Here is a 23,341-nt window from a genome sequence, read left to right as displayed (position 1 = left end):
AAATGAGTAGACCATGCTCTCAAGATTTAAGTTTTATTTAATGTGAGGAGGAGAACGATGAAAAAAGCACAGTAGGAAATCGGTTTCAAGGAGTATCGGTCAATTATGTACTGTTTAGCGTTCATTGTACAGAAATATTGACCACAAAATCATTTAGAATCAAATATCCCAGCCAATATTTATTGGTGGAGCCAATTTAGGCATGAAATGGGCTTGAGTTACATGTGTTCCATGTCTGCCCATATCTGAATTAGCCCATAGCTCATACCCATTTTTTGCCTAGATTAATCCCACCATGAAATGTTGTCTGGAATTACAGAAAATGGTGTAATATTTTTTGTTCAAGCCTGTTCCTCCATCACGTTTGTTCGTTTGCGGTGGCGTCCCTTTGTGTCTCCATTCATCCTTCCCACCAATAGACTTGCTCCACCCGAGACTGGAAGCTCATATCTGACGCCGTCTGCCTCAGTAATTAGTGTACAGCACAGGAAAAGACAGCAACTCTGACTCGGCATATCAATAATAAATGGCGGGAATCTAAATAAAATGTTGCAGAGCAGTTAGGCTCCCAGGCACATTGCAAAAGTCTTTGAGTTGAAAAAAACAGGACATGACAAAACCAGGAAGTAAAGGTGTGCACGCCATGTCGTAATTACCGTAATTAAGAGATTTCAACTTGTAAAGAGCCTTCACGTCCTCGTAGTGCTCGTAATTACAACTTGTAAGCTGGGAATTTTCTACAAGCTCCTGCTTGTACCACATGACCATTGTACCACCTGACTTCTGCAGATTAATTTAGGCGTTGATAGTGTTGACATAAAAACGCATAATTCCCAGTCCAACGACGTGAATAAAGCTCTGAATAAAACTTTTTGTAATTTCCGACATGGCATTAACGCAGCATATGACTGTGAGAATGCATATTGATAAGAGACATGAACAGAAGAGCAGAAGCCAAAACATATGATACAACTATACAATTAATGTGAATAGCAAAACAATCAGATGAGAAATGTTTGAATTTTTATTAAAATCTTGAACTTTGAGCCGAAATTTAAATTGGCAACTTTGGATGGAAAGTTGTCTGATTCACAGCTAATAACATTTATTGTGCCTATACAGACACAGAGACAATTACTCAAGATCCCCTTCCTCCAAAAGCTAAGTTAAAAAGACATGTTTTCAAATGAGACCTAAAAACCTCTATAGATGGAGCCTGCTGAATATGTGGAAGATTTAGGAGCAACTACTGTGAAAGCTCGATCACCCTTTGATGACTAAAAGGTTAAAAAGATCCTAAAAGGTTAGTGATATAAATTGGAGACATGTTGTAAAGAGCTTTAAAAACCAATAATAAAATCTTAAAATCAATTGTATACTGAATAATTTTTCCTTTGAGACGAGCATCGGGCAGTGGGACTTCTCTTTTGATGCAAAGAGGTCCACTTCTGCATCCCTGAAAATGCTCCAGATCATGCAAACCGACTGGGGGAGGATTCCCCACTCCTCCACGGATGGTCAATTCCAGGACAGCATATCTGCTCCCGTGTTCATGGAGCCTGGTATGTGGACCGCTCTCACTGAGCAAAGATTGTATCGGGCCCACAGAAGGAGGCGGCATTCCAACTTTTTTCGCAGATGAGACCTGAGGTCCTTGGTAATTTCAATAGGCTACCACTGACATGCTGTCTGATCGGACCAGGACATGGTCCGCCTTGAGTTCTGACTGGAACTCATTGAAGGCCAGAAGTACTGCCATCATTCCCAGGCAGTTGTGCCAATTCGTCATCGGTTCCATCCAGGAGACTACTTTCCTTCTGGATACTGAGCCCAGTTCTACCCCCAACTGATACAGATGGGGCCATTTCCAGGGGACCAGGGATTTGGTAAAACCATGGTTCACCCTGAGAATGAGGCGGCCTTCGCGCCACACTTTAGATGGGACGTGGGCCTTCTGTGTTGTAGTGGCCGAATATGTAACAGACCCAAGGGAACTACTGAGGAGGCTGCTGCCATGAGGCCCAGTAGCTTCTGAAACATTTTCATGGGAAGGATATCCCCGGTTCTGAAAGATGCCGCTAGCCTCTGACTTTCCAAGTGGCTGAGGAGCTAAGACCTGTGCATAGTTTTTCTTCGATTGGGCTAAGAGCAACCAATCATCGAGGTAGTTCAGGATGAGTACTCCCAACTGTCTCACGGGGGAGAGGGCCGCATCCAGACATTTTGTAAAAGTCACGGAGCTAGGGACAATCCGAATGGTAGGATTGTATATTGGTAAGCCACTCCTTATGCCAGATGCACTAGCTTCTTTTGAAATTCCATTCTAAACGGTCATGCCATGTGTGTGTTTGTGTGTAGGTGAGTACATGCTACCTGCATCATCTCCGGTTGGGCTGCATAAGTTGGTTCAATCTCTATGTGGGCTGCAGGGGGAGAGGAGTCAACTGAGAGGAGAGCTGCGATCGCTTCATTCACAGCTTGAGCAGAGAGAACGAGATCGCCACACTAAAGTGCAGGCCTTCCAACAGCAGGTGATGAGCATTACTCATCCAGTCACTCATTCTATACATTCATACTATCATTCAACCCACAACATGTAATCATGCAATCAGTGATGCTTTCACATTCAGAGTATTTAATAGCACATCTCCACGTATTCCTCTCTCTACCTCACCAATGATCATGAAAGCATCTCTTTTTTACCTTTATCCAGAGAGTAATATATAAGTCTGCATATTTCATCCATTCAGCTACCTCTCCATCATTTTATTCAGTTTCATCCATCCTCTTCACTCATTTTGCTTTCCAGACTTGCTAAGCTGACACAATTGATTTTCTTCCTGTAGATTGATGAGTTGAAGAGCTGTATTGAGGAAAGAGAAGAGGAGCTGTCCAAACTCAGAGTTACATCAGTAAGTGCTCTGCATTTAAAACTGAGCACATTAAAACCAGGCCAGACAGCCTCAAAATGATTCGTGACCAAGAGCTAATCTAGGTTGTTCTATCAGACACTTTTTTCCAGGTCAGCTGTGATTTTTTTCTGTTTTTTTTTTCTTTCACCAGGGAGTAACAGACTCTGAAAAACGAGTGCTTTGCTTATCAGCAGAGAATGAGAGTTTGAAACACAGCCTCACAGTGACGCAGGGTCTTCTGCAGCAGCTGTCGGTCATCCCATCCCAGTCCAGCTCTGTGCTCATCAAGGTGAGAATGTCTTTTAATGCATTGGGTACAGTAACTGATGACAACGAAACTCATATGACACTCCTGATTGTTGTCTTTACTCCCTCCCTTGTGACATTTTCAGTACGCCTCACCTCTGTGGCCCATAGACATGCTCTCATTCACTAACCATGGGCATGCACATATTTGTAAAATCTGCAAGCAAATTTTCTACATTTAAATTTTGAAACAACTGAAACCACACAAAAGCAAACAAATATACTCCCTGTGGTCTTTGAAACAGTTTGATAAGGTTTTTTTTTTTTTTTTTATTGCCTATATTATACACTGTAAAAAAGGATCTTTTGAAAAAACTTAAATAAATTAAACATGCCTTCAGATTTTTTCACCATACATTCAGATACATTTTTTTGAGTGCATGTTCTTTAACATGCATTCAATACATAAACAAGATTTCTTGTCCAACTAATTTTAAAGCAGTAGCCCAGACACACAAACCCTTAAGAACGGTGACAATCAATAAATGTAAAAATACGAGCTCTTAACATCAGAATATGACAATGTGACACATGTAACTAACAATAATGACAAAACAACGAAAGTGCAGGCATATGTTATGGACAACGAACACAGGTGCATTTTATTGATGGCATTTTGAATGCACAGAAATACCGTGACGAGATCCTGAGGCCTATTGTTGTGCCATTCATCCACTACCATAACCTCATGTTGCAGCATGATAATGCACACCAATATCCAGCAACTTCGCACAGCTATTGAAGAGGAGTGGACCAACATTCCACAGGCCACAATCAACAACCTGATCAACTCTATGCGAAGGAGATGTGTTGCACTGCGTGAGGCAAATGGTCAAACCAGATACTGACTGGTTTTCGGACCCCCCCAATACAGTAAAACTGCACACCTGTGGAATAATCATGCTGTCCAATCAGCATCTTGATATGCCACACCTGTGAGATGGATGGATTATCTCGGCAAAGGAGAAGTGCTCACCAACACAGATTTAGACAGATTTGTGAACAATATTTGAGAGAAATAGGCCTTTTGTGTTCATAGAAAAGTCTTAGATCTTTGAATTCAGCTCATGAAAAATGGGAGCAAAAACAAAAGTGTTGTGTTTATGATTTTGTTCAGTGTAGCTTGGACGTCATTATGTGTATATGCACCGATTGTATGAATTATATGAATTATCAGTATACTATTGTACCCTATAGGAAAATGAGAACTTGCGCAGTCGTGTTCTGCAGCTGGAAAGTTCACTGCAGCAGCGGGCTGAGCAGCTGTCAACTCTGGAGCACCAGAAAGAGCAGAGCGAATGGAGGAAGGCAGAAGAGCTCAGGAGACGAGAGGAGAGTGTGAGAGATCTGCAGCTTGAACTAGACAAAGAACGCAACAAGGAGCCTGTGGTTAAAGTAAGAAAAATGCAAGATATTGTTGTATTTTTATCTCTCTGTAACCTATAAATCATTCTCAGACATATCCATAATCTGCTGCAATTAAATATTGCCCTTACCTTTTAGATTAAGGATGTAGGATGTCGATTCAGGGTCCTCGGCGGTGCCTCTAACCAGTTCAATCTTGAATTCGAATGCACTGGGCTTTTGCCAATATTAATATTCCATTACCAAAATTATGAAATATTGATAGGGAAAAATTACTCTGAGACTTATTTAACAAATTTTACGAATCACCACAACGTGATTTCGTTTTATTTAAAAAGATTCAGAATAATACAAAGACAAAAATTCCAAAGGCAAAAATAAGATAAACAGGTAAAAGTCTTCACCCGAAATGCGGCCCCGAAAAAACCTCTTCAAGGCTTTTTATATTAACCCTGTTTTTTGGGCCGCCTTCTAACTATGGGCTGTCATTATAGTACAGTTAATTCCCTTTTAAGGTAATACTTGGTTGGGACTTATCCTAGTCCAGAGGTCTTCAATCCTGCTCCTGGAAGGCCACTGTCCTGCAAAGTTTAGTTCCAACCCTAATCAAACACACCTGAATCAGCTCATCAAGCACTTCAGAATCGCTTGAGTATTCAAAGGCAGGTGTGCTGAACCAGGTTGGAACTAAACTCTGCAGGACAGTGGCCCTCCAGAAGCAGGATTGAAGACCTCTGTCCTAGTCCCTTTATTAACATAAGCTTGCAAAAGTACATATTCAAATTATCTATTTATTCTTTCACACTTATTCTATGCAGCACATACACAAAAGCTTTATATGGTAAGTTCCTCTATCACAGCCCTCTTGACCTTTCTCTAGCTTCACACATATTCTATGTCTGGAGCAAAAGATGTTCAAAGTCCCTTTAAAAATACATGTGGTCTTAACAACCCTAAACATGTTGTGTCCATATAGCTACACACACACACTGTACACTTCTAACAATGACCCTTAAGTTTGCAGGCCAAGCTCAAACTAGGCTTTAAGTAATTTGAGCTTGTCCTGCAAATTCAACACATCTTCATTTGAACAGTTTATCCCATTTTCAACCATAAAACTATTTGCTATTTTTTTATTTAATCTTTCGGCTTGTCTAATCATTTTTATTAACTTCTGTGCACAATGAATCAGTTCGTTTCGAGGAAGCTGAGCCTTAGTGGAAGATGTTCGCCAGCGCCTTTCTCTCCTTCTCCGCCTTGCGAGCTCTCTTTGCGTTGTTCCTCTGGAGGTGTTCAACTATAAGATCATTCATAAAAATCTCAACCTTGTCTGTGACATTAACATTTCTTATTTCTGTTTCATCTTCATCTGTTACATTCAATGCATTCAGCCAGTCTTTAATATATACAATTTCTGGAGAGTTTTTAGAAGAAGGTTTTTCAGAAGAAGATTTATCAGAAAAATTCATAATCAATTGTTCTCCAATATTTATTATGATATATATATATCAATATTTATATATTGGACTTAAAACCTAAAAAAAGCCACAACAAACTTGATCAAATAGATTTTTAACAGATACACACACACATACACAAAAGATATATATAGGTAAGTATTTAGTGTATTACGAGAAAACGGACCAAAAATACTGATGATTGTCTTGCACTCTCTGGGGTATAGTATTTTGTCCAATCACATACTCTTTAGAATGAGAATCAATAGTAATAAATCATCTTTTTTTCCCTGTCTTCTAGTATGTTACCCAAACCGTTGCGGTTGAGTCGCCTTCAACTCTGCGTCAACTATCTGAAGCCAGACAACAGAATGCACAGCTTTCTGGGAAGCTAAGCAACCAGAGCGAACGATGCAGACAGTTGGAGGAGAACATCAGACATTCAGATGAAGTCAGCTGCAATTTGCAACACAAGGTTTCTAAGCTTTATCCATTTGTTTTTATGATTGTACATACAGTATAACTATGTCGATGGGATCTCAGATACAAAATTGATGAATTATACAGTCCATGTCAGAACACAACTAGAAAACCTCAGCTCTTCTAAAAAAGCAATGGCTCCACAGATTGCTGCATATGAGAGGGAGATTGGGACCCTGAGGGAGGAGCTGCTGAAGGAGATTGGACATCTTGAGGAAAAGAAAGAGGCAGCTGTAAAAGCTGCAGCCAACTGCTCTGAAGAGCATCTCCAGAGCCTGCAGAACCAGTTCATAAGTGGGTTTACTGTATATATACTACAAATCTTAATAGATGGTTCATGCCTGTTCTTTAAAAATTGTTTTGGTGATTTCATGTTTTCTGATCCCTATAATCTTCCTTGTCTTGAATGGCACACTTGATATTGACTACAGCAGGGATGGGCAACGTCAGTCCTGGAGTGCCGCTGTCCTGCAGAGTTTAGCTCCTCCAACCCTAATCAAACACACCTGAACAAGCAAATCAATGTCTTCAAGATTACTTATGCCAAAGCCACTTGAAGGCAAGCCTGCAACCTTAGCCATAAAAAGCGTAATGACAGATAACACTGCGGTACGCAGGGAAGGATACAAGAGGCCATTTTCTTTATGTTTGTCAATGGGGAAGTGGCTTCACTACGCTGAATAACCGCTTTTGTGAGGAAATAGCTTATCATGTGATGAATCGGTTAATCTTCAGCATGTTATTAGCACATTTGTTTTCGATTGATCTATTTTTAAAGTTTACACACAAAAAAAAGTCACGGACAATTGCGCAACAGGTAGGGTTCAGTTTATGGCACTTCTCATTCATTTCTATGGTATCCGCAAACAGTGATTGACTGTCGCACAACGATATTCAATGATGTCAAGGCTGTAACGTGATTGGTTATCAAGGCACACGTGATTAGCCATTACGCTTTTTCCAAAGGTAGACCCACGGGCCCTCGTATCCCCCAATAATAAGCCCATCTCTGCTAAGGCCACAGGCAAACAAGGTTTTTTATCAGGGTTCGAGCTGACCTATGCAGGACAGCAGCACTCCAGGACCGAAGTTGACATCCCTGGTCTATAGTGTTCACTACACTTGTGAAGTCCACAAGACATGATTTAGGTGTGCTCATGAGCACCCCTATTGTTGACATTGTTAAATGTGTGGCAATGTGTATGGCTCTGCACATGTTTATATGTAATTTCCAGCCCTCCAGAAGCGTCTGAGTGCTCTCCCTCCCACGTTACGCTCCATGAAGACCGACTATGCCAGTCTGCGCAGTCAGGTCCGCAACTTTTCTGACTTCTATGGAACAGCTATCAAAGAAGCCAAGAAACAGGTAAGCAAATATCTACTGCTGCACAAACCTGTACTAAATGTACAACTTCTGAGATCGAAGAGTTTGATATTGTCACATTTTATTTGTTGCTTTAATTTCTAAATTGTTTTCTAATATTACAACATTATTCCATAGATAATGGCAGCTATAAATGAGATGTCAGAGGCCAACAAAGACCTTTTGGAAAAATATAGAAAGGAGGTAGCACTCCGCAGGAAGTACCACGAGCAGCTGGTTGAGCTTAAAGGTTGGCAGTAATGACCATTTTTATAATTTCTGTCCATATGACTTAAGCAAAATATAAGAAAAGTTTTTTTGTGTTTTTTTTCCCACCAGGTAATATTCGTGTTCTGTGCCGTGTAAAGCCAGTACTGAAGGAAGATCAACATGAGGAAGGCCAAGCGGTAGTTGTGACAACAGACCCCCATAATGAATCTGCACTCACAGTTTTAAGCAAGGGAAAGGCCAAAAACTTTGAGCTTGATAAAGTATTTCACCCTCAGGCCACTCAAGATGAGGTAAGCAGAGTAAATGTCATATTCACATGAAATACTAAAAGACTTGTAGGCCTATAAACATCGTTAGCTTATATAGTAATGATGCACTGATATTTAATGTTAGTTAGTCATTATTTTCATGGCTGATATTAAAATTCTATTCTATTTTGCCTAAATAAATAAAAATAAATAAAACACTAAAATCAATCTTTTTAAATGCTACAAGTGAATTTAAGCATCACAACATTTTTAAAAACGTATACTGCATTAATTTTGAGATTAGCTAAAGATTACACTGAAGTGTAATTAAGTTATTTGTTAAGATTAAGTGAGCATTTGATGAAATTTGGGTAAAGCATGCACAAGTAGATATCCAACACTAAAGTGGAACAATAAATCTCTAAAACCAGCCAATAACCGTTGTGCGTAATAAGCCATAGTGCATCCCTTAAAGGGATAGTTCACCCAGAAAAATCTGTCATAATTTACTCACTCTCGAGTTGTTCCAAACCTGTATGAATTGTTTTCTTCTGCTGAACACAAAAGAAGATATTTTGAAGAATGTCGGTAACCAAACAATTGATGGACCCTACTGACTTCCATAGTATCCCCCCCTATGGAAGTCAGTGGGGCCATCAGCTGTTTGGTTACCCATATTCTTAAAAATATCTTCTTTTGTGTCCAGCAGAAGAAAGAAACTCATACAGGTTTGGAACAACTTGGGGGTGAGTAAATGATGACAGAACTTTCTTTTTTGTGTGAACTATCCCTTTAATTGATCAAGAAAGCATTTTTAGTAATGTTTTTGATTTTTATACCATTCTTTATCTCTCAGGTGTTCCAGGAAATTGAGCCGCTCATCACATCCTGTATAGATGGGTATCATGTTTGCATCTTTGCTTATGGCCAGACAGGATCTGGCAAGACCTATACTATGGAGGTAATATATAGGGATCTGTAACTATATACCTGTCATAACACATAGTTCCGATTTCATACTTTTGACCCAGATGATGTTTCCATTAATTATTCAATAAGACTGTCAGGTCTCAGTAACCATCCGTGTCTGCTCAGGGTACTGTTGAGAACCCCGGTATCAACCAACGAGCCCTAAAACACCTGTTCAACGAGATTGAGGAAAGAAAAGACATGTGGACGTATACCGTCAGTGTCAGTTCAGTGGAAATTTACAACGAGGTCCTGAGGTATTGTATTTTACCTCTTTATCATGAAAAACTCTTTGGAATTTCAAATAAATTGTTGCCCATTCAATTAAATGTTAGAAGCATGTTATTGCACTTTATTAATGTTAGAAGTAAAAAGTCTAAGAATGACAGGAGGGTTGAGTAAATAATGAGTTTTCATTTTTGGGTGAACTAACCCTTTAATGCAATTCAATTGTTAACAATATTGTTAACAACAGAGATCTACTCAGTAAGGATGGAGAGAAGCTTGACATCAAGATCAACCCTGATGGGACAGGACAGCTCCATGTGCCAGGACTCAGGGTCAATGAGGTCAAAAGCTTCCAGCATATCAAAAAAGTGAGTCCCAGGGTGTCATCTGTCAAGATAATGCTGACTATACAAAAAACTTCTCTCTAATAATCTGTTGTTTTTTGTAGATTTTGGCCATAGCTCGAAAGAACAGGATTACATTTGGAACGCAGATGAATGAGCATAGCTCTCGATCACATGCCTTGCTCACTGTGACTGTGCTGGGCACAGACCTCGCCAGTGGAGCCAAAACCACCGGTCAGTCCCAACGACTCTGGAACTTTAGATTGGTTGAGTTGTGAGTTCTCAAATGTCTTGAGTTCTGCTCAAACAGCCCTCTGCATCCAAAATCCCTGACCTCTCCTTTGCAGGCAAGCTGAATCTTGTGGATCTGGCTGGTTCCGAAAGGGTGTGGAAGTCTGGGGCAGAGGGGGAAAGACTAAAGGAAGCCCAGAATATCAACCGCTCACTGCTCGCTCTAGGAGATGTGATCCAAGCTCTTAAGGCCCACCAGACTCATATACCCTTCAGGAACTCACGACTCACCTACCTGCTGCAGGACTCACTAGGAAAGGGCAACAAAACCGCCATGGTTGTTCAGGTACAAGAATTTACCAAGACTCACAAGTTAACCCCATTAGCTTAGCTGTGCTAAGCCCCTTTTAAAATGACAAATGTGAAACCCTGGGTTAGCCCAGGGTTAAAAAAGCGACAATAACCGAGGGTTAAGTGGAGTGTGACTATCAGGACAAAGTCTGGTGTATACTGTTACACCAAATTAGACAGGAAAGGGCCAAGGTAACTGTCCGAAATATATATCTAATTCTTTTTCTCATTCTTTTTCATATGATGCCAATGAGGTTCAGACATTCTGCCATGCAAAAACTAATTTCAGGGAGGCAGCACTCGCACAACAAACCACCGCTAAAGGAATGTAGAGTTGAACGATATCCTCAGGTGGTCACCATAGACACATTTGAATTACTTTCCAAACCAGGTGGAAACAAGGCACACATGCACTCAATTTCCAGAATATTTAAAATAGTTTGTCTTCAGGGAGACACTATCAATGTGCGGGAGACAAAAACAAAAATTATTATAAAAAAAAAAAAAGATGCTCTGGACTGCATAGGAGGCACAACCAATAATAAAAATGCACCTTTTTTCTCAAAGTTTTTCTTAATGCCCCCTGTAGTCAATAATTGTATCCCTTAAAACTCATCTTTGATTACCAAAATGGCATATTTAAAGTTTTTTCCTGTGAGATTTTTATTCATGACTTAAAATAGCTTGAATGTAACTACACTTTTGCCTCATTTAGTACACGCTGATTGATCCATGAATATGCAAATGTGCCCCGCCTCCACTCACTCATACAGGCTTGTCTACAAGTCGATGTATCAGAATAGTAATGCGTTTTATGTATCGTTCTCTAGAACGTCGGACACACAACCGTAATTAATCCCGTTCACCATCTCAGTCTGCCATCTAAAAATCTGTATTTTTAGAAACACTTTGAACAACTTAGAACAATAATGGAGAAAGGCATATAGTTTATCATAACATTGCAATATACATCACATACATAATCCATCCTCTATATTGCAACAGAAAAATATACATAACGGTATAACCTGGCTTCTCTTGAAACTCCCCTGCTTCGCAGCAGTTAATGATATGCTAAAGTCCGCCAGCACGTTGACGTGATTGGTTACAAGGAAGTTTGTGACATAAGAAACACCGGCGATTTCAAACCATGATTTTAGACTGTCTTTTTTTCACTGCAGTTTTAAGGAGAAAATACTCAGCAATGGTGTTGACTCATGAATTTGCACATGGTTTGTCTTAAAGCATATTAATAACACTATAGACAGGCTGGATAAGGCTGGACTGACAACACAGAAGCAGACAATGCGTAGACTTTGTGATAAGAGTTTCTGTCCATCCAAAAGTAGTGAGTACTGAATAATTCAAGGACATTGGACATAGATTGGACATACAAGGACATACAGTTGGCTACATGGATAGCTTATTTTTCATGTTACTAAATGCTTCAAAACTCTTACCTTACCATGAACCTTTTTAATTTTAGCTAATCTAACAATTAGTTATCCTGGCAGCACTCATATTCTTAACAAATTGCATGTACTAAATATACTAAAGCAATTTTAACCAGCTTGTTCTATGTTTTGTAAAATATCCCTCAAAGTTCTTGAATGGTCTATAGGTAGTCCATGGGAATGCCATTTGATGGATCACATAGTTAAACAACCTCCTACACAGTAATGTCAATTTTTAAATAAATCTAATTAACTAAAATACTTGTGTAAAAATTATTTGTCTTCTTTAGGTTTCATCTCTCGAGAGCAACGTCGGAGAGACCCTGTGCTCGCTAAAGTTTGCCCAGCGAGTGTGCAAGGTGGAGCTGGGCCCTGCTGCAAGAAAAATTGAGACGGGAGGACATAATGAAAACAAAAGTTAATGCATACTATCAACCCTCACAAGTAACCACAGGGCCAGAAATGGCATTAAGTGTAGATGGACAAGCCTTGCACTTTTCAGCCCGTGGCTGAGGCTTCCAATCCTACTCAAGGGCTACAGTTCTGGAAACGTCTGTGACGCCACATATTTAGCAATGGCTTTTCTCCATTAGCTGATCTGCATGTCAAAGTCTCACCAACACCCACCACCACCAGTATCAAGACAAGCTCTCCATCTCCGTAAGTTCAAAATATCACTAAAGTGCAGAGGATATTTCAGCAAATCTTGCATAAAAAAAAAAATTCTTCTGATTCACAACACAGGAGACCACAGTATCTTAATTGCTTGAAGTTTATACTGATATTTACTCAAAAACATAAATTATTTGGTATAATATATTTAGAAAGTAATGGCCAAAATATGTTTGTTTGTGTATGGTTGGTGTTGACGTCCATGATTATGTTGTGTATGTAGAACCAGTCGATCTGTATTTTATTAGGTACAAAGGATGTGAGTTCAGCCGAATTGCACAAAATCAGCATATGCTGACTTTATTTCCCTGCAAAGGTGGTAGCTTAGCATTTTAGATCCAGGCTAATAACCAAAGGGTCATATTTTCAACAATCTGAGGGGGTGATTCATAAACCAGATAGTTCTTGAGTTATTTGACAGCAAGAAAATGAAGCCAGCCTTTGGATAAGAAAGCACCTGTTAAAGATAAGAACGAATGTAACTATACTTGACAACAATATGTGCAATAGCTTTTTTCTTAGTGGGGAACATCTCATTTTTCGGTTTGAGAGTAAACCACACTGAATAAAATGTTACTCTTAAACATTATTATATATTTTCATTATTAATTTGTAATAAATATACAACCATACAACAAACTATATATTTAAATGAATGATATAGAAGTATTAACTTTCTGGGATGTTTAGGATAAGTTTACGTTTGATGTGAATTGTCATAGTTCTTCGGTCTCTTTAGTTTTAGCCATGTTACAGTGAGAGAATAATGAATGCACTTTATTGTCAAACACTTGTGCTGTTCATACAACTTGTCTTTTAACCTAAAAAAAGTGTACAGTAGGTCTATCATTTTGTTTGAGAAAATTGGCAAAATAGTTCTGGGGAAAAACAAATATTTGAGACTTGTTTTTTTATAAAGAAATTGGCTCAAGTACCCAAATTAAGTTATTATTAACATAAAATATATTAAGTTAATGAAGTACTGCAGTTTTAGATGTAACATTCTCTTGAATTATGATATTTTGTATTCTCCTCTGTAATGAGAACTTCCCATTTAATGTAGATTAATGAGATAGGAGAGAAATACAACATGAACATGTCAATCTACCCCTTCTTTGTCAGGATTCAAGTGTAAATGAAACCAACTGACATTGGATAATGTTTTATCATAAAGCCCAGAAAGGAAAAAGACAGAGTCAATTTAGAAAAGAAACAATTGTTTACTAATAAACAACAACAAAATAATAAAAAAAGAGAAGGAGAGATTTGATGTTCTTTGTGTACTCCACATGAAAACACATGCAACTCTTTCTATATCATTCTCTCTCATACAAACACTCACACTTATTATCACCTGATCTGGTTGTGTGTAAACTCATTCTGAGCTCAGCATAAGAAAACACACACTGCAATGTAATGGGGCATAGGCCGGAAAGTTCTAGAAAATCTGTTGTGTGGGACCATCATTCAGTCGGAGTCTCCCTCTTCCATGCCAACTGCTGCGACCGCTCCCGCCAGCTCTGCCTCGCTGCCCTTGAGCCGTTCCCCTGTGGAATCACACATGCCCAGACATAAGCTATGAACATGGGGTATGACTACATGACTCAAAAACACATGTGAGGTTTAGCTCTGATTGGTGATCTACAAAATATTTATTTTCTAGATAATACAGACTTTCATTTTTATTGTGGGTTTGAGAGAAAAAAACTAGAGTGTAGTAGTAATGTGTGTGCCATCCATATATGATGTCATTAAGAGACATCAGATCTCCAGGGCTTTTTAAATCCTCACAGCAATTAGCCTTACATGAAGCACGGGCGGAGCTCATTACAAAAAGGCTTTACAGCTATATAACTGATAAAAGCGATGTAGAGATGGATAGTGCTCAGTGCTACATTGCTTTTTTTTTATGTCACCAGTCAAAAGCCATTCACACCAAGAACAATAACGATAACTATATTAGCATCCACACCAATGGACAACACCATTCTATTTAAATGCCTCAGTTATGTAATTTGCCACTTTAAATCCTCAAGCTCTTTAAAGTCAATGCTTTTTTTAATCATTCATCAGCTGGTTCTGAATGTGATTCCAATTATATAGTTCCTGTGTCATTAACATAATAGCTCTGGTAAGGAAATCTCCGAATTTTAATATTACTTAATATTGTTATTGTTATTGTACTCTTGTGTGAACGCGCCTTAAAGGGTCCTAATATGCCCTTTTACGAAGTCTTGATTTTGTTTTTGGGGTGTACTAGAATGTTTTCATGCTTGATTATGTGAAAAATATTTCTTTTTTTACAATTTTACATTATTACAGCACCTCTCTCGCTCGAACACACTGATTTCAATAAAGCCCCTCCTTCCAAAATATGAAATGTGCTGTGATTGGTTAGCTGACCCAGTGTGTTGTGACTGGCACTGCTTAGCATGTGTTCAGGAAATGTCCCAGCCCTCCATAACTGAAAGCTCTTCTCTATTAAGGTTATTTCAAACCAATTCGAGCCCGATTCAGACCCTGACAATGTTAACGAACAAGAGGATTGTCCAGAACAGATTTCATGCACAGATTTTGCAGGCATGGCTTTCACAGGAAGTTTCAGACTGGTATGTTTTTGTAATATTCTTATACATTATAGATACGTCGTTATCCAGCATTTAATCATGATATTTGTCAGAAAACTAAGATAATAGAAACCGTAATCAAACACAAAACCATGGTTAATTTTCCTAAGGAGTGGTGAACCGTCTTACAAAAGCTACAGAAAACAAGCTGTTCTCCATAAAATGTGCAGCACACAGTTAAATGTCCCTATTAAGTGCTGAGGAAGCCTCCAGAGCTGATATTCAGATATGACACGTGTTGTAAGTGGTACACCAATCACAACAGACTGGGCCATCTGACCAATCAGAGCAGAGCAGGCTCTCGGAAAAGAGGGATTTAGAGAGACCGAATCTTGCATCAAACCATTTCTGACACTATGTGAAAAAGAGGTGATGCTGTAATGAGAATTATGAGGAAATTAAAGTGTTTTTTGACCTTGGATGCTACAATAACCTATTGTTGTAGGCCCGCTAAACAAAATTAGGAATCTTAAGAATAGCATAATAGGGTCACTTTAAGAATTCCTGTCTCAGTTAGTGTCATACTCACGTATAAGTTCAGCAATGGCTTTCTGTGTTCGCCTCTCTAGCTTCTCAAGCTTCTTGGCAACGTCCCTCTTTAGATCCCTTTAACAAACACAAAACAGTCATTTTTTATTAACAGCATTAAATGAATGAAACTTTATCTAAAATCAAAATCACAGTAAATATGATGTATGATTCTGTTTTATCAATAAAAATTGAAGGTTTGTACCAGTCTGGTTTTCTGGGGGCAAGATTGGCCAGATCCTGAGAACACAAGTCAAGAGAAAAAATATTTATTCCAACTTATTCCAAACGTTTGACAAGTAGTGTATCTGAGTGTAAGGAAACTGATGCTGTCCATATGGCATCATGTTTGAAAACTGAGACTTTGGATTGAGGGAAAAATCCACTCACCACTTCCTCAATCACAGGCTCTGGGTTTGCAGCTTCCAGTTGGTCCTTGACCTTGTCCTCCACTACAGGAATATGAAACAAGACCATTAAAGAATAGTTCACTTAAAAATGAAAATTGTGTCATAATTTACTCACCCTCAAATTGTTTCAAACCTGTATGAATTTCTTTCTTCTGTTGAAGACAAAAGCTATTTTGAAGAATGTTGGTAACCAGTTGATGGACCCCATTGACTGTATTTTTTTTCCTACTATGGTAGTCAATGGGGTCCATCAACTGTCTGGTTACTGACATTCTTCAAAATAATCTTCCTTTTTGTTCAGCAGAAGAAAGAAATTCATACAGGTTTTTAACTATTTAAAGGGGGTGAGTACATGATGACAGAATTTTCATTTTTAAGTGAACTATTCCTTTAAGACAACCTGTAACTCAACACCTGATCACCTGATGTAACATTATCAACCAGCATGAAAGGTCAGCTTAATTTGCAAGTATAAACATTTGAAAATATAATTTAAAAGGTACAGCCAGTAATATTTATTGTGCAGGTAAGCCAGAAGCGTTCTCACCTGATGCAGGTTTTGCTTTGGGCACCTGTCTCTCCTTCAGCTCCTCGTCCTCCGGTGTGTAATTCCTCAGCTTCAGCTCTCTGCAAACATAATTGCAAAAATATGCAATTCAGTGGCAGTTATGAACAAGTGTTTAGTCACTGCCTCCATTATAAACTTATTATTATTATTATATTCAAGAACATAATACAAAGGCAAATCACAGGAAACCCCAGTAACCAGCAGGTGGCAGTGCAGATAAACATGTAGTTTGGGCAGTGGGCAGCTGGTGCTATATGAGTGCTGAATCCATTCTGTGGCGGCATCCAGAGCACATTCACTCACCATGTGTACAAAGCCTCCCTTCATCTTTGAAGAACTAGCTAATTAGCATGTAGCACCTGACCGTGTCTAGGGAGCGCAGCTGAGAGGGGTTGAAACGAGCCCAATTATGCCATCACTCAGCCGACAGGTCTATTAACATCCTTGCAAGTTGCAGCAAAATGTGCTGCTGGATCTTCAGGGAAGCACAGAGGATTCTTCACAGCATGATCAACAGAACATGAAAGTTTGTTTAAAACTGTCCTATAGGAGACTGAGAATTCATTTTCATCAAATTGCTTACTCGTTGGTCTCTTGAGATGTGTGCCAATTTTGTTCTCAAAAAGGGGGCTACAGCAGGCCCACACTCATCACCGCCTTATGATTTTTTAATAATTCATGATATTTGTAAAAAATGTGTTTACTTTGAGAAGTATACATTCATTAAATGAATTATTAAAAAGGTTTCACTTGTAGTCATTACACTGAAACCTTTCTTGAAAATCGAATACAAATTTCAAAAACAGAACCAACATTTTAATACAAGACATCCAACATTTCTAAGAACCTGGCACATGTGCTTTTAAACTAGATTTTTAAAAACATGTTTCCTCTTCTCAATCGTGAACACTATTATTCGTCATCATCAACGTTTCCATTCAAAGTTGCAAATTTGACTCATCACAAAATTGGAATATCACATAAAACAGTTTCCATCCCATGTGTTCAAGACAACAAAACCGTCACTTCCCTGAAAATATCAGTAATAAAAAAATGGAAGTTTCTGCAATTGGGGAAGCCACTGTGGCTCTTTTTTGTACATCATAAATTACTTGCGCCTCAGAGCAAAGCAGACAAAATGCATGTTTTTTTTATGTGCATTTTTAGAATTGATGCGCATCTTGGAGTTTCATCCAGAGTTTTTTTATGCGATCTCTCAAAATTCGCATAAAAACGGGTGGATGGAAACAGCCATTTACTACAGAAGGTCCACATTCATCACCATCTGATCTAAATCAGAGCCAGTATTGAGTCAAGTGTCAACAATGTGATGTTTATTTTGTTTGTTCAAATAAATAATTCTTCTATAATGAACATAGAACTATATAGTTTTAATATTTTTGGGGGGGACTTGACGTCAAACATGTCAAGGTGGTAATGAAAAAAACCTGGCGTAAACTTAATATTATTTCTTAGAAAAAAAAACAATATTTTAAAGCATTTCATTGGTTATTTGTAACATTTTTGTCATGTGGTGCGACCAACATTTAGAAATCGGTATAAAAGTTTCTCAAACCCATATGAAACCAACATGAATACAAAAATTACACATTTTTAAAAAACGATTTTTAAAAGATGATTCCTCTTGTTTATTGTGGACACTTGTTTGTTATTGACCCGGCTACAGCAGGCCCACATTTGTCACTGCTTGATCTAAATGAATTTCAGTAGAGTCAAACCATGTAATTAAATGGGCTGGGAACAAACAGATTGTTATTGTCAGCTGTGTCACCACTCCTTTTCAATAGTCTTGGGTGTAGGGTTGTCAAAATAAAGCGTAATAAAATGGAAACAACGTCACCCAACCCAAAACATTGCGACCGCTACCATAATAATACTCAAATTTCATAGCCAAAACCCATCAAGGGCAAGGCCATGGAAAGCTGCACAACATATTATGACCCCAAACAAGAGTTTTGAAGCATGTTGGAAAAAACACTCAAAGCAACCGACTGAAACAAAGAGCTGGGAACGCCTCCCTGTCCTCAACTTTCCTGAAAAGACTTCCTGACCACCTGCTGGAACAATACAGGACCACTGGCTTTCCTCATCTACAGTAGAACAGCCAAACAATCCAACATTTTCAGAATGTCAACAGCCGTTTGTCAACCCTAAGTGAGCATTTAGAACATCCTGAAGTCCTGAATAACTTGTGGCCAAGGGTTTGGACGCATTGCCTAGAACAGTATCCTGCTTTCTAATTTAATCACATACAGAAAGATGGGACTAATGCTCAAGGGACGGAGCTGAATTGAGGGCCTTGACAGTTTGGTGGAAGGTCTCTCGTTTCTCAGAGCCAGCAAAACAACCGAGGGGACCAGCGTTGGGCTTCCTTCACTCTAAAATAGGCAGCAGTGGAACAATAAATCCTGGCTGCTGACAAAAGTCATTTACAAAGTACAGCAATAACAAATGCGATGTGGTGAGATGGGCTGCTGCTTTGCTTGGGAAAATTCAAAGTCAAGTTGGAATTTTGATATTTGTCTTACTGCTTAAGCTGACAAAATACTGTCTGGTGAAAGGTTGAGGTTCATTCAAAGCCTGAGCAGATATTCATTATCTGACTCACCTTACTTCAGATTTTTGACAGCTTAAACAAAAAGCCCAACAAAAGAGGATGTTTCCTCTTATTCAGGCTGGAAATAAATAAGCAGCAAACACTTTCAAGCACGATAAAGTACACTACCATTCAAACGTTTCTGAAATAAGTCTCTTATGCCAACTTACAGCAGCATTTATTTGATCAAAAATACAGTAAAAACTGTCAAAATTGTGAAATATTACAATGCAAAATAATTGTTTTCTATTTAAATACGTCATTTATTCCTGTTATGCCAAAGCTGAATTTTTAAGCATCATTATGCCAGTCTTCAGTGTCACATGATCCTTCAGAAATCATTCTAATATGCTGATTTGATGCTTATTATTATCAATGTTGTTGTTATTATCAAACAGTTGTGCTGCTTAGTATTTTTGTGGAAACTGAGTTAAAAAGAAGAATGTCAGGATTGTATTAATCATATTAAGTTCAATAGACCTGCATATATTTGAAATAGAATTATTTTGTCTTTACTGTCACTTTTGATCAACTTAATGTGTACTTGCTGAATATTTTTTTTTTTAAGTATTAAAAAAGTTAATTTTGATTAATTCCAGTTGTCTCCATGAAAAAAGATCATAAAATATTTCCCTCTATAACCAGTTAAATTTTTGTTTCCCCGATTTAAAAAAACCTGAAAGACAATTCAAACTGTCATTTTGTTTTTGTTAAGACAAGTAGATTATTTGTCAGGTATTGCAGCATTGAAGTGTCACAATAACAAGTGTGCTGGGCGGTGAATTACACCTCATTGTTTCCAAGCTGTGTCGCCATTTTAATAATGGATGTTTAAGGAGACACACCTTAAAACATTCTCTCCCCAATAATGGGGTTGAATCTGGAATGTGACTTTAAAACAATGTACTTGGGCATCATTCTTTCAGAAATGACAAAGGAGGACACTTATCTTTCTAATATACTGCTAGCAGCTAGTAAGAAGGCCATTAAGAAGGAAATGGCTCAAAGAAGATCCCCCATCGATAGACGAATGGCAAGAAATTGTAACTGATATGTATAATATGGAATCTCTGACTTTTTCATTAAGAAAACAAACTAAAAGTATCGCTTCATACTGGCGGAAATGGTTGAAAAGAGATGAAAATACTACATCTGTAATCTAAGGTCCCTCATGACATGCACATATGAGGAAGAAGGTACGATAAAAAAAAAAATAATAATAACAATAAATAAATAACAAAACTTGTGAACCATTTTTGACTTCGAACCAATGGACGGTGTTGGATATGTAACCCTAAACAAAACTGTACGGCAGAAGTTGATTGAATCATATGATCATGAATGTAATAGAAGTTATCCCTGGTGACCAATGTATGTCAATGTATGTGGGTATGTGCTCGGAATATACATTTTGTTTGTACTGGTGTACACAAGAGTATGTAAAGATGAAGATGTGCACATGCATTGTAAATGTTGTTGTGGTTTTGTATTTGTTTCGAAAAAAGTACAAAAAAAAAAAGTACAAAAAAAAACATTCAATCTCCCATATCAGCTCCATTTCAAAAAACTCCTCGAAAAAAAGTAAAGCCTTATACCCACAAAACTGTAGATCAATTAAAGTTAATAGGTTAATTTTGTCATCATTTACCCGCCCTTGTGTTGTTCCAAAACTCTATGATTTTTAAACGTAAAAGAAGATATTGTACTAAATGTCTCAGTATTTTTAGTTCATACAATTGGAGTCAAAACTGTTTGGTTACCAACAATCTTCAAAATATCTTTCATTTTTGTTCCACAGAAGAAAGTCATACAGGTTCGAAATGACATGAGAGCAAGTAAATGAGGGCAGTATTTTCTTTTTTTCGTGTGAACTATGTACTAAGGTAGACATAGTCCAGATATCGGGGGACGAGTGTTTAGGAACCTTTGCAAACTGTTAATGCCAAACACCTCTTGAGCTCAGGGAGGAGGGGAGCACAAGGGTTCTGTGAATCTGAAAGTAAACAACGGAAAAAAGCAGAGAGCTCGAGGCCTTGGCTTGAGCCTGAAATAGAGCCGAGAGCAAGAGAGACCTTTACCTCGCAGCCCTTCTTAAGATCATGTAAACGGAGTACAGCTTTGTTATTTATTGCCCATTTACAACAGGCAGGCTTTTCAACAAACTCCTATTTGTTTCTAAATGGTGGAACTGAGAATTTAGTTTAGTTCTTTGCAGTATTCTTCGGTAGAAGTGACACCAGACTTTATATCTGTGTGTTTACCTGTGTCTGTCCTCTGTCTCAGAGATCTCCAGAGCTCTTTTGCTCGCAGGCTCTCCATCCTCGGGTGCCTGTCCCTGTAGTTAAAAAACAACAACTAGTTAACGTGAACAAAAAGAGAAAATCCAAATGTTGATCCAAAACTATTAAACTCTGATGAACACTGACATAAAATAACACACATGAAAACTCTGATGCACAATGAATCAGAGCAAAAGCATGACTGCGCATTTAAGGAAACAGGTTAGTTCAACTCTAACGACATTTGTGGTGTGTCGATTACCACTGATAATAACGGGCTTGTTCCTCATGTTTTAAGGTATGAATTTTAAGGAAGCACTGAATCTAACGTTAGTTATAGGGTGAATTCAGGGTGATTGGGACACTTTTTGCCATTGAGATGACTTGGAAAATGTGTCTCAATCAACCTGAATTCACCCCTATGTTATTGTATAGAGAAGACAAATCTTCATTCCATGTAATTGTGATTATTTCTGTTATAAGTTACCAGCACAGCTGATCGGTTTGCATGACCTATCCTACAGGCGAAAAAAAAGCTTAAACCAACCTAAAACATGCTTGCTTATCAAGCCATTCTACAATCATTGTAAGTATGTGTTCAATGATCATTCAAGCATAAAAAGAAAATATCAACTGAGTCGGAAATGCTATTTTTTTAGAGCTAACTTCTTTGGATAATAGACTGGAAAATAAATTCATTAAAAGTAAGACGGGGGGGAACATTAAAATTACTCAATCCTCTTGATGACAACTGATGCTAAATGTCTCATAAAACAATCTGAAATGCTTAACGTTTAATTGTTTTGCTAACATGCTAACTAAAGCAAGTTGGCCAGTGAGCGCGCTTTATTTACCCGATGTCTTAAAGAAAATAACATTTATTACGCAACTCACTTGAAACTGTCGGTCTCGTAGAGCTTTTAATCGTTCTTTCCTTTTCAAAGCTTGCTCTTGTAAAGAACCCACAGGCTTCTCCATGGTAAAATTAAAGCATGGGTAGCAGGATCGATGAATCTGCAATCGATCATAAGGTCTGTCCGAGCGAGGCTGCTAGAGGAGCACCGAAAACAGCGATTTTGTATAAACTGCCAGTCAATAATGTAAATAACTATAATACATTGACTAAAGTGATAACATAATGATAATATGGTGTTTATTAAATGTTTAAAAATAGTAATTAATAAATAAACAAATGGCTGTATTTACATCATTTGCTAAAATAATTATTAGAAGTTAACAGGGATGCACCGATATTAACATTCTAGCTAACATTAATAAGCTGATAATTATGGCTGCTAACTGATAAATAGCTGATTTAAAAAAATCCAGAAAATAAAATCAATAGTTTTAATGCTACAACAACTGCCATAGACTTCAAAACATTCAGTAGGCTACTTATGTAAGACGGACAACTAATATGCTATACGCTATGGTCCATTAAAATAAGATATAAAGTAATAAGATAACAAAGTAATTTTAAGAAAGATTGAACAGCACGTTTTAATAGGCTACATGCACACACAGCTCTATTCATAAAAGAAAATCAAAAATCATAACGCCAAAAAATGGCCAGTACATGTTCTCCGAACAGGCAAACAAACACCCCGAACGTGACATGGTGTGGAATGTAGGGCATTGCCATGGCAATACAGCTGCCTCAAGGTCCATCCTCTTCCCAGTCACCATGTTGGCCAAACAGTC

The 23,341-nt window shown here is 38.1% G+C and overlaps 2 protein-coding genes across 2 annotated transcripts in view; one reads left to right on the top strand and one right to left on the bottom strand.

The window, feature by feature from the left end:
* Positions 1 to 14,116, top strand: part of LOC307173105 (kinesin-like protein KIFC3) — a 27,878-nt gene extending 13,762 nt beyond the window's left edge. Inside the window, exons 9-23 of the mRNA XM_079895919.1 lie at positions 2,359 to 2,531; positions 2,847 to 2,912; positions 3,064 to 3,201; positions 4,416 to 4,613; positions 6,342 to 6,515; positions 6,667 to 6,814; positions 7,756 to 7,886; positions 8,022 to 8,133; positions 8,223 to 8,404; positions 9,219 to 9,323; positions 9,458 to 9,588; positions 9,807 to 9,927; positions 10,008 to 10,137; positions 10,251 to 10,480; positions 12,230 to 14,116. Of these exons, the coding sequence (XP_079752045.1) occupies positions 2,359 to 2,531; positions 2,847 to 2,912; positions 3,064 to 3,201; positions 4,416 to 4,613; positions 6,342 to 6,515; positions 6,667 to 6,814; positions 7,756 to 7,886; positions 8,022 to 8,133; positions 8,223 to 8,404; positions 9,219 to 9,323; positions 9,458 to 9,588; positions 9,807 to 9,927; positions 10,008 to 10,137; positions 10,251 to 10,480; positions 12,230 to 12,361 (2,171 nt within the window). The 3' untranslated portion in view covers positions 12,362 to 14,116. The remainder of the gene's footprint in view (positions 1 to 2,358; positions 2,532 to 2,846; positions 2,913 to 3,063; positions 3,202 to 4,415; positions 4,614 to 6,341; positions 6,516 to 6,666; positions 6,815 to 7,755; positions 7,887 to 8,021; positions 8,134 to 8,222; positions 8,405 to 9,218; positions 9,324 to 9,457; positions 9,589 to 9,806; positions 9,928 to 10,007; positions 10,138 to 10,250; positions 10,481 to 12,229) is intronic.
* ccdc12 (coiled-coil domain containing 12) lies at positions 13,812 to 23,341 on the bottom strand. The gene is made up of 7 exons (XM_079895922.1): positions 22,535 to 23,341; positions 21,623 to 21,696; positions 16,724 to 16,803; positions 16,157 to 16,218; positions 15,972 to 16,006; positions 15,768 to 15,844; positions 13,812 to 14,158 (listed from the first exon to the last, which is right to left on the bottom strand). The coding sequence occupies exons 1-7, from the start codon at positions 22,616 to 22,618 to the stop codon at positions 14,079 to 14,081; spliced, it is 492 nt and encodes a 163-aa protein (XP_079752048.1). The 5' UTR covers positions 22,619 to 23,341; the 3' UTR covers positions 13,812 to 14,078.

Source organism: Squalius cephalus (genome assembly GCF_949319135.1).
Source record: "Squalius cephalus genome assembly, chromosome: 15".
Taxonomy (NCBI): Eukaryota; Metazoa; Chordata; class Actinopteri; order Cypriniformes; family Leuciscidae; genus Squalius; species Squalius cephalus.
This window is presented reverse-complemented; position numbering and strand designations above follow the sequence as displayed.

What these genes read in the sequence shown, in the direction of transcription:
- ccdc12 (XM_079895922.1), bottom strand. Translation starts at nt 22,618, where the DNA reads ATGGAGAAGCCTGTGGGTTCTTTACAAGAGCAAGCTTTGAAAAGGAAA. An exon ending in TACGAGACCGACAGTTTCAA is followed by an intron (nt 21,697 to 22,534) that starts GTGAGTTGCGTA and finishes TTTTAACTACAG; the next exon opens with GGACAGGCACCCGAGGATGG. An exon ending in AGCCTGTGATTGAGGAAGTG is followed by an intron (nt 16,007 to 16,156) that starts GTGAGTGGATTT and finishes TTGTGTTCTCAG; the next exon opens with GATCTGGCCAATCTTGCCCC.